This window comes from Bombus vosnesenskii, unplaced genomic scaffold, assembly GCF_011952255.1.
Source record: "Bombus vosnesenskii isolate JDL3184/JDL3185 unplaced genomic scaffold, Bvos_JDL3184-5_v1.1 scf7180000015159, whole genome shotgun sequence".
Taxonomy (NCBI): domain Eukaryota; kingdom Metazoa; phylum Arthropoda; class Insecta; order Hymenoptera; family Apidae; genus Bombus; species Bombus vosnesenskii.
The window spans coordinates 31,807-45,258 of record NW_022883857.1 but is presented as its reverse complement, the minus strand read 5'-3'; the positions used below and the strand labels follow the sequence as shown (position 1 = coordinate 45,258).

The following is a 13,452-nucleotide window of genomic DNA, read 5'->3' as shown; positions in this document are numbered from 1 at the left end:
ATATTAGATGTGCAATCGAATCGCGGGACCAATTACCTACTCCAGATGCGCTTAAGATAAAATTATTAGAAGAAGCTGATTCTCGTCATAATTCAAATGCTGTAAAAGATTACCAAGAAGCTCTGCAAGTGGAAGATTCAAATAAACACAAAAGCTATGATAAAAATAGAAATTCTTAAAATAAAAATGGATTTATTAAAGCTAACAAAGTAAAACACATCGAATGTTTTTATTGTCACAAACGTAAACATAAGGCAAATCAGTGTTTGAAGAAGAAAAACGATGATCATAAAGCTCAACTAGTACAAGTTCCTGAAATACCCAAAATTGAACAATGCTTGCGTGCTTCCAATATTCAGGATGAAGATAATCAGCATAAAATAGTATTGTTACTGATATTTCATTGAATATAAACATGGAACCACCGATAGAATAGTGCATTGACAGCGGTGCTACGTCACATATGTGCTGTGACATAAACTGTTTTGAATCCATAGAGCCAGTCAGAAATCAGAAAGTAAAATTAGAGAATGACATATTAACTGAAGTCAAAGGTAAGGGTACTGAAATATTATTTAGTTGTATAAGAAACAAACTTGAGAAATTTAGATTGGAAAACGCTTTATACGTACCAGAATTAAAAGCAAATTTGATCTCAGTATCAAAAGTTACAGCAAATGGAAAAAGGATTGTATTTACAAATAGAAGGCTACAATATTTGGAAAGAATGATGAAGTCGTTATTACTGCTATTCGTAAAAGGGATTTATATGTCGGAGACGAAAGGAAAACCGGAGCCTTCCCTTTGCAATTTTGGGAAAGTCTTCTAATGCTTTAGCCTAGATTTTATCATAGCTGTAATTAAGCAATTGTTGTCATTCAATCTGATTGTAATTGCTCGATATTTGTGATAGCGAAAGTGGATTCGAGGTGACAACTGGTCGCCGAATGTAGCCACGGTCACGGGATGAACTTTTTGCTTGACGAAGGTATGGATCGGTTGTATAGTTCTTCCTAGAAATCACATAGAATTCTACTTTGGAGATGTCGATATAATGGGACACACGTTGTATTAGGAATCAAACTCCAGACAGAAACTGCCTAGCAACGGCGTTTGGAACCTTCTCGACGCTTCCAGCGAGCATATAACAAACAAATGCAGTCGTACAGCGAGAAAGATTTTCATCAGATCATCATTCGTGTGATCGCCTTGGAAAGTGATACATCGAGCAGTTTACCGAGCGACTCAGCAATCGTATTTTTTTGTGTCTAAAATTATTCTACGCATAGTAAAGAGTTATCTCGTTGACCGTGGATTCGTTTGAACCCAAGAACATTGTTAATAGCGTTTATTAAACTCATTATTCGTTAAACTTATTATTCGTAAAACCTATTATTCGTTAATCTCATTATTCGTTAAACTTATTATTCGTAAAACATATTATCCGTTAATCTTATTATTCGTTAAACTTATTATTCGTTAAACTTGTTATTCGTTAAACTTATTATTCGTTAATCTAATCGTTTGTTAATATTATTATTCATTAAACTCAACATTCATAATATTTTGTAAAATCTTGTATATACGCGTAAATATAATCTCTGTTTTGTAAAACGATGGCTAATTCAAACGAAGAATCGTTACGCGCCTTAAATTCTAATGTTAATCCGACATATATATTGTAGATACAAAATCCGAATATATTGGTATGGTATATGAAAACAGAAATACACTTATGGATTGGCGCTATCCATATGGACACTTAAATGAATCTGATCTTCGGAGATTAATAAATAAAAATATGGTAAATGGTCCACCTAATATAAGATTGAGTAAAATGAATACTTGCGATATATGTTTGAAAGGCAAACAGGCAACAACCCCAGTGCCAAAGAGATCTGAATTAAAGATGTTGAAAAAATTAGAACTGATACATTCTGATGTATGTGGCCCTATAAGACAAACATCTTTGGGTGGAGCTGTTAAGGAAATTCGAGGATTTGGAAATACAAATAATTGACTATATTTCACACACAACAGCTATACATCTATATTACACTCTGAAGAACGTCTTGCACGCACGCTTGTCGCCAACCGACTATACAAAATCTTCTAACGGCAGTCTTTTGTCTCAACTAAGACCTGGACGCCCTCTGACCCTTACACACACACCCTCATGTACAGTGTAAATGTATCACTTCCCTAACAGAAGCAAAGTATTTTGCCACCTTTATCGATGACACATCAAGGTTTGTATATGTGTATATCCTTAAGACAAAAGATGAAGTTGAAAGTTCATTTTGGAGATTTAGAGCTTTAGTTGAAAGGCAAACGGGTAACAAGGTAAAAACCCTCTGTAAATTCGACCAATTGCGGGGAGACGTAATCGCGAGGAGAGACGTCAACGGGAGTCGTAAATTCCCGTTACGATTATACCAATCGCTCACTTAGATTACACTGATGAGCATAGATAGATAGATAACAACTTGTCGCACGAAGATGCGATAGATATGTACGCTAGAGCAGGGCTCTTATAATGGAAGTTAATGTATTAATAGACGTAGCACTATAATATATTTAGGACAGAAGATGTATGTTCGACAACACCGAGAACCGACAAAAGATTTGCGTGAAGTATGCGACTCTCGCGCTATGTGTAGACAGCCGCGTTAGGCGTTAGTTTTTCGACTGTCTGTCGCTCTTTTTTTAATACGGAAGAAAAGTTCGGTGTGGGTGTGCCCCTATGCCTAAAGAACGCGGATTCGTTGGTCCCACTTTCGTTAGGAAAAGTGAGGTTAACGAACCGCGGTGTCGATTGGTCATGACCTGCACTACTGCTCGAAGGGATGAGTAGGGAGTCTCCTGCCATCGTGGTGAATAGATGACTGTGTGCGTGAGAAAAACCTAGCTTGTTTTATTACAGGGCTATTCGGATTTTCCTAATGGGTGCATACCCGCTTTCTCCGCGTTTTAAGTGCGACTAATAAACCCAAGGACCTCTCTAAAAACCGACTGTGTTTCGAGAATATTTTTAAGCTTTAGAAATTCTTCAAGACAAACGGATTGAAGACACATGACGAAACAATACAGGGAAGTGAAAGTTATGGTGGGTCCTTAGGTTTATTGAGGGTCGAAGTGACGTTACGCAGGTCGGTTGTTGTCCGGTCGCGCGGGCTGGCGTGCAGATGTTTTAGGCGGCGTAACAGAGACTAAAGGTACTATGATTTTGAAAAATATTTTGTAATTTATTCTGAAGATTTTAAGATCACTGATGTCGAGTATGAATGGAAAATGTTCGGTTTTGGCAAAAATCGCGGTGTTGTGCATCTGGCTACCTATTGCCTTGGCGTAATTTTCTATGAATTCATCGGGGTCGAGTATTTGTGGACTAATTATTCCTTGTTTGCCTAATATCATGACGTTAAGTATTTCATCTAATTGGAAGTGTAAAGTTTGCATCGCGGTGTCGACTTTCATGATCATCTTAAGCATAAATCTATCGATATTTGCCTGTTGTTGTAGTTTTAATATATAACTATATGATTTCTCTAAGTAGTTCAGGTTTTCTGAGTTTATAATTTTTCTAATAAGTGCTGTTTGATTAGCTATTATGGTCTTGATTTTATTATTATCATCGAATAGTTTGTCCATATCCTTGTTTATGAGCGTAAGATCTCATCATCCGAACGGACTTTTCGATACGGAACCTATGATGTTGAGTAAACCTCGTGTGCTTCGGGTATGTGTTAACGCTTTCAAGTGTTTTGCGAGTTGTTTTAGGTTATTGATACGATTTTGTAATCCGCCTAATTCTTCAACGTATTGTTTGCTGATTACACGTGAGTCTATTGTTAATTTATATGATTCTATTGTGCTTATCTGTTCGTATATGTCGCTAGTGTCTAATCCTACTATTGGCAGTATCTCTGTATAAATATCCTTTTCCTATGTTTTCTACGAATACAGAGTTTCCTTCTAATGGCGTAATATTTATTTGCGCGGGTACTATTCCGGCAAAGAGGAGCGTCGACCTGGAAAGTAAGGTTTTAAACGATTACCGTGTATCTTTTTGTCTTGAATCAGATAGTATGGAGTACATACTTTATCAATCGTGTATGGTCCTAACCATTCCGCATCAAGTTTATGCCTTTTATGATCGTTATGTATTAAAACGGAGTCTCCTTCTTTGAAAACTGATTGAGGTTTTATAATTTTACGTTTTTGATCGCGCTGATATCGCTGTTTACTTTTGATCAATGTTTCGCGAGCGTTTCGGAGTCTAGAGTCCCATTCCTTTTTGCGGAACGTGACTTCGTCTGCGTATGTGCGCTGGGGACTCTTGGATATTGTGAAGGGAAGATTGGCTTGGTGTCCGAATGTGAGTCCGAATGGCGTGTAACCAGTGGAGTCGTGTATCATTGTATTATATGCAAGGCGTACAAAGTTAAGTTGATCGTCCCATTCTTCATCCGAATTTCGCTGTATCGATTTTAACATGTCTGTTGCTACTGCGTGTGTCCGTTCTAAAGATCCGTTACTTTGTGGGTGCAAGGATGTCGTTTTGATATGTTTGATTTTGAACGTGTCTTCGTACTGTTGCATTAAACTAGATATAAAATTCTGTCCGCGGTCAGTTAATATCTTTTTTGGAGCGGAAAAGATGTAAATGTAACGATTGAGGAGTGCGTTCCAAATTGTTTCCGTTTGCTGAGTTTTTAGTGGTACGAGTATTAAGTATTTTGTCAGTTCGTCATGTATGGATAGATTGTACTGATTGCCTTTCTTCGTCTTTTTCAGTGGGCCTAATAAGTCCATACCAATTTTATCGTTTGGTTCGAGGGGTGTGTCGGTGATACAAGGTTCTTCGCGCGGTCTGATACGTGTAGTTTTAGATGTTTGGTAGGTGTCGCATGATTCTATATGTTGTTGTATGCGTTTCATCAAATCTGGTACTCTGTGCCGTTCACGAGTGCGGTCGTATGTCTTTTGTATACCGGGGTGTCCTACTAAATCGTGATTTTCTTTTAATAATTCGTCTATTTCTTCGGCGCTATATGTTTGGATTGGTTCCCATGCAAAATTTAATTCTTTTACTGTGCCGTTCAGAAATAATAAAATTCGTTTCATCGCGTTCTTCTCGGTTTCTGTGAAACTGTCGTCGCCTATACCTATCTTCTCGTTTGTATGAATAATTTCGTTTAATTTAGTTAACCATTCGACTCTGTCGTAATTTCCTAGCTGTGTTTTGGATAATTGATAGAAAAATTTACGGTTCGGAGTCATTTTGAGAATTTTGGGTAACGCGTCGGTAGATTTTTCCCAATCGTGAAACTTTTTGTCGAGTTCTATGTTCAAGTTTTCGCGTCGACTGGTCAGAACATGTATTCTAGATAGTGCGTCGGCTGCAGTGTTATCTTTTCCTTTCGTATATTCTATGTCGCATTCGTATTCTTCTAGTTTCAATCGCCATCTCATCAAGCGTGATGAGGGGTCTTTGCAATTCTGTAGCCATTTTAGTGCTTGGTGATCGGTTCGGATGAGGAATTTCCGCCCTAACAGATATTGTCGGAGGCGTTTCATGGCCCATACTATTGCTAAAAGTTCTTTTTCTGTGGTGGAATAATTTCGTTCCGGTGGGTTTAGAGTTCGCGAGATATAACAACATGGATGTCCGTCCTGTGATAAGATCGCACCTATACCTTCGTTACTAGTGTCAGTCGTTAATGTGAATTGTTTCGCAAAGTCTGGGAATTTTAGTACGGGTGATGAACAGAGTTTGTCTTTTAATGTCTGGAATGCTTTCTGGGTTTTATCTGTCCAATGAAATGGTGTCTCCTTTTTTGTAAGTTCGTTCAATGGTTTCGCGATTTTAGAAAAGCTTCTGATGAACTTGCGGTAATAACCTGCTAGTCTTAAGAACGATTTGATGTCTGTGGGATTACGTGGCTGTTTGAAATTGCTAACGGCTTCTAATTTTTGGGGATTTGGCTTTACACCTTCGGCGGTTACTATATGTCCGAGATATTCTAATTCTGGTTTGAGAAATTCGCATTTGTCCGGCTGTATTTTGAGTCTGAGTTCGCGTAGGCGTTGCAATACTATCGCGAGGTTGCTATTGTGCTCTTCAATCGACTGTCCGAATATTATAATGTCGTCTAAATATACGAAGCAATGTTTATTTATGAGTCCTCTTAGCGCGGTATCCATCATGCGTTGAGATGTTGCAGGTGCATTCTTTAAACCGAATGGCATTCTATTGTAATGGTAGTGTCCTTGTGGTGTGGAGCATGCTGTGTATTTCTTAGAGTCTGTGTCCATTGGGATTTGATGGAATCCGGAGGATAAATCGAGGGCTGAGAAAAATTTTGCGTTGCCTAGTTGGGATAGTATGTCGTCTATGTCAGGTAATGGATATGCGTCCTGGTCAGTTAGTTCGTTTATTTTTCTGAAGTCTATTACAATTCGCCATTTCTGTTTCCCTGAGGCGTCAGCCTTTTTTGGTACTACCCAGACTGGTGAATTGTAAGGAGAATCAGATGGTTCTATGATGTTCTTTTGTAGCATTTCGTCCATTTATCGTTTGATTTCTTCTTTATGGCATTCAGGCGGTCGGTAAGATTTTGTGTTAATGATTTTATTTTCTTTTAACGTTATTGTGTGTTTAGCAAGGTTAGTGTATGGTAATAAGTCGGTCTCTAGATTGAATACGTCGAGGTAAAACAGCAATATCTTTTTGATTGGTTCACGGTGAGTTTTCTTTATATGCGAAAGTCTGACTAAATCTTTAAACGTGGAGACTTGATCGTACGTGTTTGAATTTTCGATAAAAGTAGTCATTTTGACTGGGCACTCACCACCATTGATAAAGCATATCGTTGTCGGTTTTCCTTCCAGGTAGACTGTTTTTGACACTGCTTGTTTTGGAGGTACGTCGTTTTCCGAGTATGCCGTCTTCTATAATTGGAAAGTTGTCTTCTACCACAAAGAATTCTAGAGGTTTGCCAAATAGTTTTATCAAAGCGTGTTCGTTAGTTTTAAATTTAGAGTGTCCCATCGAGAATTTTCGTTCTTTTGTTATTCTTGGTCGTAATAGGCATCTTCGCTTGAGTATATTAATTCCTGCTCCGCTGTCAATGAGGAATTTATATTGCTGTCCGTCGGATCGTAAAAGTACTGTGGCGTTAACTTCCTGTTGTGGCGTTAATTCGTAAATCTGGTATATTGGTTTCTCTATTTCTTCCTTGCTTGTCTCGAGATTGTGAACTGCTGGTGGTCTCAGAAATTGGCTGGGTGTTCGAAAATTTCTACATTAACTGGAGACATGTCCGATCTGATTGCATTTGAAGCATTTTAATTGTGTTCTTTGGGCAAGTGGTATTTGTTCAGTTTGTCGGAAGCTTCTTGGCATTGGACTGGGTGTTGGAGTTGGTTTTCTAATGATTGAATAGGAATTATTGGTTGTTAGTCGTCGCTGCTCATGGAGTCGTAATCGTTCCATTGGTTTTGGTCGTCGATTTCGATCTTCCCTGAAGAATCGCTCGATGTCGGTGGCTTTCTTTACGACTTCAAGGATATTGTATGGTGGATTGGCGAGTAGTAATTGTCCTATTTCGCTTTTCAGACCTCGAATAAAATCGATTACGGAGTCTCTTAAAATCCTGTCGTTCATAGCTCGTCTAGTAATTTCGTCACAGTATTCGTTCGTTATACTCTATTGTAGCTTATTGAGTGCTCTGCGGAACCTGATGATATAACTTTGCACACTTTCGTCGTGACGCTGTCTCGTTTCGCGTAGCTGGTCTTGTTGTTCTCTGACAGAATCTTCGGTGGTTACGTTTCGTCGTAGGGCATCGTACAGGTGTCCGTATTCGTTTATTGGTATATTGCGGATAGCCATTGCGGCTTTACCCGTGATTTTCCCGATTTTGATCATTTTTAGTAGTAGCGTGGGTTCGCTACACATGGCTCGCAATTCACGTACTTCCGATATCGTCTTCGCCGTTTAATTGCGGAATACATGCTTATAATAAATAAGAATACAAAGCACTTAAACTATCTCATTCACTTATAGTAAATAAGAATACAAAACACTTAGCAGTAGTCAATCTGTTTCGACCATTCGCGGGGAAACGCGATCGCGAGGAAGCACGTCAACGGGAGTCGTAAATTCCCATTACGATTGGATAATCGACGCCACGAAATGATCGATCCCCTGATTTCGTTTGCGATAATAGGGGTGGTTAAATTGATTTTACACTGAATTAACGAATAGAATTAATGTTTATTCCAACAACTTCTTGACTAGAAATGTACAATTAATTCGATTGATAGCTAGAGTAACGAGGTGTTGTACGCGACGCACGCTTAGATGTTGAAGGTTCAAAAAACGTATAAAGACTAACTTTCTGTAACGATGATGCAGCGGAGGACACTTGCGATGGGTGCGTCTAATGATGCGAGAAAAGATGATTTGTTAAGACCAAGTTCTTGTTGGGAGAGTGAGGGAAGGACTTCTCTGGTAATAGGTTAATTTTCTGGATTGGTGGTGGAAGAGTGGAGGAAGGGTGTTAACCGCCCCGAGAGAAAGTTGCTAGTGTAAAACATCGAACATGAGAAAGACGAACTTCTCCTATCTTTCCGTAGTAAACAATAACCTTTAGACAGTGACTTAGTGCAGATGTTTGGTTCGGTCTGAAGGACCTTAGAAATTCCTCTAAGATTTATGATCGGCTCTTAAGACTATTGAAGGTACGCAGTGAAGGCGTGCGGACATCTGGTTGCCATCCTGACCGCGGTGTGTGGCCTGTTCTAGAAAGAATGTCGCACGACGTAACACAATCGTTGTAAAAAACCCATCACGTATTAAATAGCTACCAGCTAACCTTATAAGGCACCATTTCATATTAACTTAATAAAAGTAAGGTAGCAACCTATCCCCATAATACTCGTTTTTACCTCTTTCAGGTATCGCCACCTCCTTCGCAGTATACACTCTGCTTCACAGAAACAGTTGAGTTCCACTCAATTACTTATGGTATAAAAATACAAACCACTTAACGTAGCCATCTTTATAAGTACAAGTCACTTAATCTAGAGAAGTAAATTATTATTAATATACATAGCTACACAGTCTAGGCTAGAGGAATCCATCTCAATGTCAATTTAATATAATTATTAAAAATTTACTATAGGTTATATATTACTATTATACCTTGATACTTCAATGTGGATCCACTCCTTACGCTAACGTTATCATAACTATCGCTATATTTACGTTTTTTATCCATTGCTTGCGACATGGCTACAGACTGAACATCATCTTCTGATCATGTAACATAAAAATTCATTGGCTTCGTTCACTTGTTTCTTTGAATTACTTTACATTTTTCTAGAATTCCTAACCTCAAATCTAACCCCAATTCGTCTTCTGAATAATCGTCTTCTGAATCACTGTGCAACAAAAGCGCAGATTTCTTCTTTCTCTTGGGTTCTGGTTCATTATCTTTCTCATTATCTACTGTGATAGTAAGACGGCCATCAGACGTAATCTTAAATCCACGATCTTTCCGTTTTATAGCTGCTACTTTTGAATTAATAGCGACTATAGGTTGCGTTGCTAAAAAAGTATTTTGTAAATCTAATTCCAACTTCGACTAATCGAATTTTGAAAAATATCTAGACTTACTTGATATATTTCGAGCAGCCGCACGATCAACGAAATCAACGATCTCTTCATTCTCATGAATCCAGGCTTCCCTTCGCGATGTTCTTTTCTTCCTTTTCCTTGACTCTTCATTGCCCATATCTTCATCGAACTCATTATCGCTATCCGCCAATATTTCTTCAATACTGAATTTTAATAAAGATTGTAGAGTTGTTTCGGTTTAAGAAAAATTCCGTTTAAAGGAAAATACAAAGTTACCTTTTAGGTTTTCTCTTTGCATTGAATTCAGCATCCTCGTCATTTTCTTGTTTTTTCAATTTCCTCAATTCTTTTTTCTTTTTCTTCGCTTCTTTTGCCTTATTCATATTTTTTAATCTCTTACGTAACATCGCATTGGAAGCTGGAATCATGCCAAAAATTGTTTCCATTCCGTATTCTCTTATTAACTTTACCAGAATATCGTACTTTTTGTCTGAAATGCGTATGGCAGTCATCGTTCATTGCACATAAAGCGCCTATCTGCAAATTCACTTATTCGTTTTTTTATTGAGATATACGGGATTTTGTTACTACCTGTTATTATTATTAATTAAACGCCTTTGTTACTAATCAACAATTTTAAATCCGAGGCAGCAATATGAGATGGCATCACAGTAATATATATTTTGATATATGACAATGCAGCTTCTGCAATTTCTCTTGTCAGACTTGTAATTTATTTTTATACGAAATATTTATTTTGACTTTAGTTTGAAATAAACTGTACCGTTGTAATGATAAGTGATAGAAGAAAGTGCCAGCAAGGATGCGGTACAATACTTTTGTATATTTTCTATCGCACCACTCAAACCAACCATGAGCATATTAACATAATCTTTAAGATGTGTAGGATTTCCTAAAAATTTCTCGGCAATAATGTTTAAAAGTTGATATGCAGAAGTTCGACATTTCGCATTTAACTCTTTTAAACTCATTATTGCTTCGGGCACAATGGCTTCGAAGAACTTAGTTTTCTCAAGTTGTGGATGAATTTTTATGAGATGAATTAAGCATTTTAATCGTACCTAATTAAAAAACGAGTAAGGCTTATTTGTTAAAATTTTCATAAGAAATTGATATTATAGAACAACGTTTGTAAAATTAGCACATACTCCTCTGCTTGGCTTGCGACTTCAGTAGCAGAGGATTATTATTATTAATAATTTTTGTATCTCGCGTCTGTATTGAACTACAAACTCTTTACACGTTTCCTTCTCACTGCCACATATCTCTTCTAAAAACCTGAAAGAACATACAAATAAAAAATAATTTTTGTTTTTGCAGAAAAGATAGTTAAAATATTTAATTCCAAATATATTGAAAAGTTACCTATACGCTTTCTTCTGTTCCTTGGTTTTAGAAATTTCTTTAAGAAGTGGTACACACATACCGTAAAACGTCCTTAATTTATTAATGTCAGTATGATTAATAAATAATCTTATTATATCGTGAATACTTTCTTTGAAAAAATCGTCGATATCAGGTTCTTTCAACTTAAATAACGCACGATCGAATAATTCGTGTACCAATTCTTTATCCGTAATTGTAAGATACACCTGTAATTGTACAAAATATTAGTTAATCTCTTTAAAGAAAGTTACTCCTTCTATTCACAAATTACTCTTATTGTATCAAACGTGACGAAGCGTTGTCCTTCTTCGTCAGTTCCAAGTGGCTTAGTAGTGTATAGATTTAGAAACAATGGTAAATAATTCTTTGCAAATCTAGCTAGTTCGTGTATATCTTCTTTTTTGTCGCCTTCGACTGCTTTCGTTATTAATCTTCGTAAGGCAGACGTTATCGACGTCCTTAAATTCCTTCTTTCATTTAAATTTGTTCTTAACAGTTTAGGTATATTCTAAACAAGATAAAAGTTATCTCATGGATACTTGATACTATATTTTTTATATTTATCTCTGTTATATACCTTGAAATTATCTTTCACATCAGTAGCGTTGTTGCATATACTTGGTAAAATAGCCCAGACTTGGTAAACGAGAAATTCGTAAGTTTTCCTGCGTACAGGTGCTCGGTTGCTTTTTTTCTAAAATTGAGTATAATTATCATTCAAAATATCAATATAAGATAATTTATACTCTTATAATAAAGATAGATTACAATACTTACTCGCACAATGCAACGATAGGTAGCAATGCTTCCGTGAAGAAAGTATGTGACCCACCTAGCATACAATCTTTCAATAATGGTAGTAGCCAAGTTATTTTTAAATTAATCGCATTGTCTGATACCTATAGAATAGAGATTTATATTACTGTAATTATAAAATAAAGTTTTTCTTTCTAAGCATAATCCGGTTCATATAGAATTACTTGCCTTTAATGGAATCAAATTTAATAGTGTCTCCGGTCCTAGCACTCTTATCGCAGCTCCAATAGCGTACTCAGCGTCATTTTTCCACGCAAAATTGTAAGAATCACGTAACTCAGCAAGACTTTTTAATATCTCTATTAATTGCGGACTTCTCGCTTTACCAGTTGCCTGTAATAAAAGGAAACGTTGAATTGTACAACATTGACAAATGGGTAAGAAGCAGAAAATCGATATTACCTGAAACAGTAGGGCTATTAAATGAAGAATATGATACCAAGCTTCCAAATATTGATAACCTAATGCTTGATGGATCATAAAAGTTATCTGATTGATAGTGTCCTTATATCTAAAAGTATGATATAAATGATGAAATATAAATTATAGATACGAAAAATAATAATTAAATCTTATCTTACGTTTTCATTGATTCTTCGGTTTCACATATTTTACCGACACAATTCCGTAATAAAATTTTTATCGTGTGCGAAGAACCAGATATAACTTCCGATTTGTTATTTTATGAAATAAAATTATAGTTGTTATTTCGTGCAAGCGTTGCCAGGGTCACCTTGCTACTGTTGCATTGAAAAATCTGACCCAAATCTAAACCCAATACATTGATGATACTCGCTCTTAATTGAGTTATAACAGATACTTTTCGCAGCCTCGTATATGCAGTTGCGCTCGGGCTGCTTCGAGTTTTCTCATAGTTATAAAGTTATAAACATTTACTCGCATTTTTCTTCTTTTTTCTAAAGATAAAAATGAATCAATTCAATGCGTATCTTCGATTTAAATCAAAATTCATGGTATCATTATTTACCTTTTGTTTAATGCTGCTCTTGACAAAGGTACATAAGCATATGGATTTGGTTTTCCTTTCCTTTTAACATCACCTCCAGCCTTTGATGCTTTATATTCCGCTCCTGGTATACATTCTGTTCTTGATTTTTTCAATGGTCGATGTATTCCAGACCCTCCTGCTACGGATACCAAAATTGTTATTAAACAACAGACCAAAATTTACTATAGGTTATATATTACTATTATACCTCGATACTTTAATGTGGATCCACTCCTTACGCTGACGTTATTATAACTATCGTTATATTTACGTTTTTTATCCATTGCTTGCGACATGGCTACAGACCGAACATCATCTTCTGATCATGTAACATAAAAATTCATTGGCTTCGTTCACTTGTTTCTTTGAATTACTTTACATTTTTCTTGTCACGTCCCGCGCTGCGCACGCGCCGTAACGTAGGCTAAAACTATCAATAGCGCGAGTGAGCGTTCCAATTTGAAATTTAAATAAATTTTAACAATTTGTATAAACTAAATTCGAACCTCACAACCCCCACGGAATAACCCGTCACATGACAACCCCTCCACGGTAGACCTAAATATAAATAAGC

General features: G+C 36.7%; 1 protein-coding gene and 1 pseudogene across 1 annotated transcript; both read right to left on the bottom strand.

Annotated features, from left to right (window-relative positions):
* Positions 1 to 9,328: 9,328 nt before the first annotated feature.
* LOC117241016 lies at positions 9,329 to 12,742 on the bottom strand (annotated as a pseudogene).
* Positions 12,541 to 13,241, bottom strand: LOC117241015 (RRP12-like protein). Its single transcript, XM_033507013.1, has 3 exons — positions 13,150 to 13,241; positions 12,858 to 13,017; positions 12,541 to 12,786 (listed from the first exon to the last, which is right to left on the bottom strand). The coding sequence occupies exons 1-3, from the start codon at positions 13,172 to 13,174 to the stop codon at positions 12,753 to 12,755; spliced, it is 219 nt and encodes a 72-aa protein (XP_033362904.1). The 5' UTR covers positions 13,175 to 13,241; the 3' UTR covers positions 12,541 to 12,752.
* Positions 13,242 to 13,452: the final 211 nt, after the last annotated feature.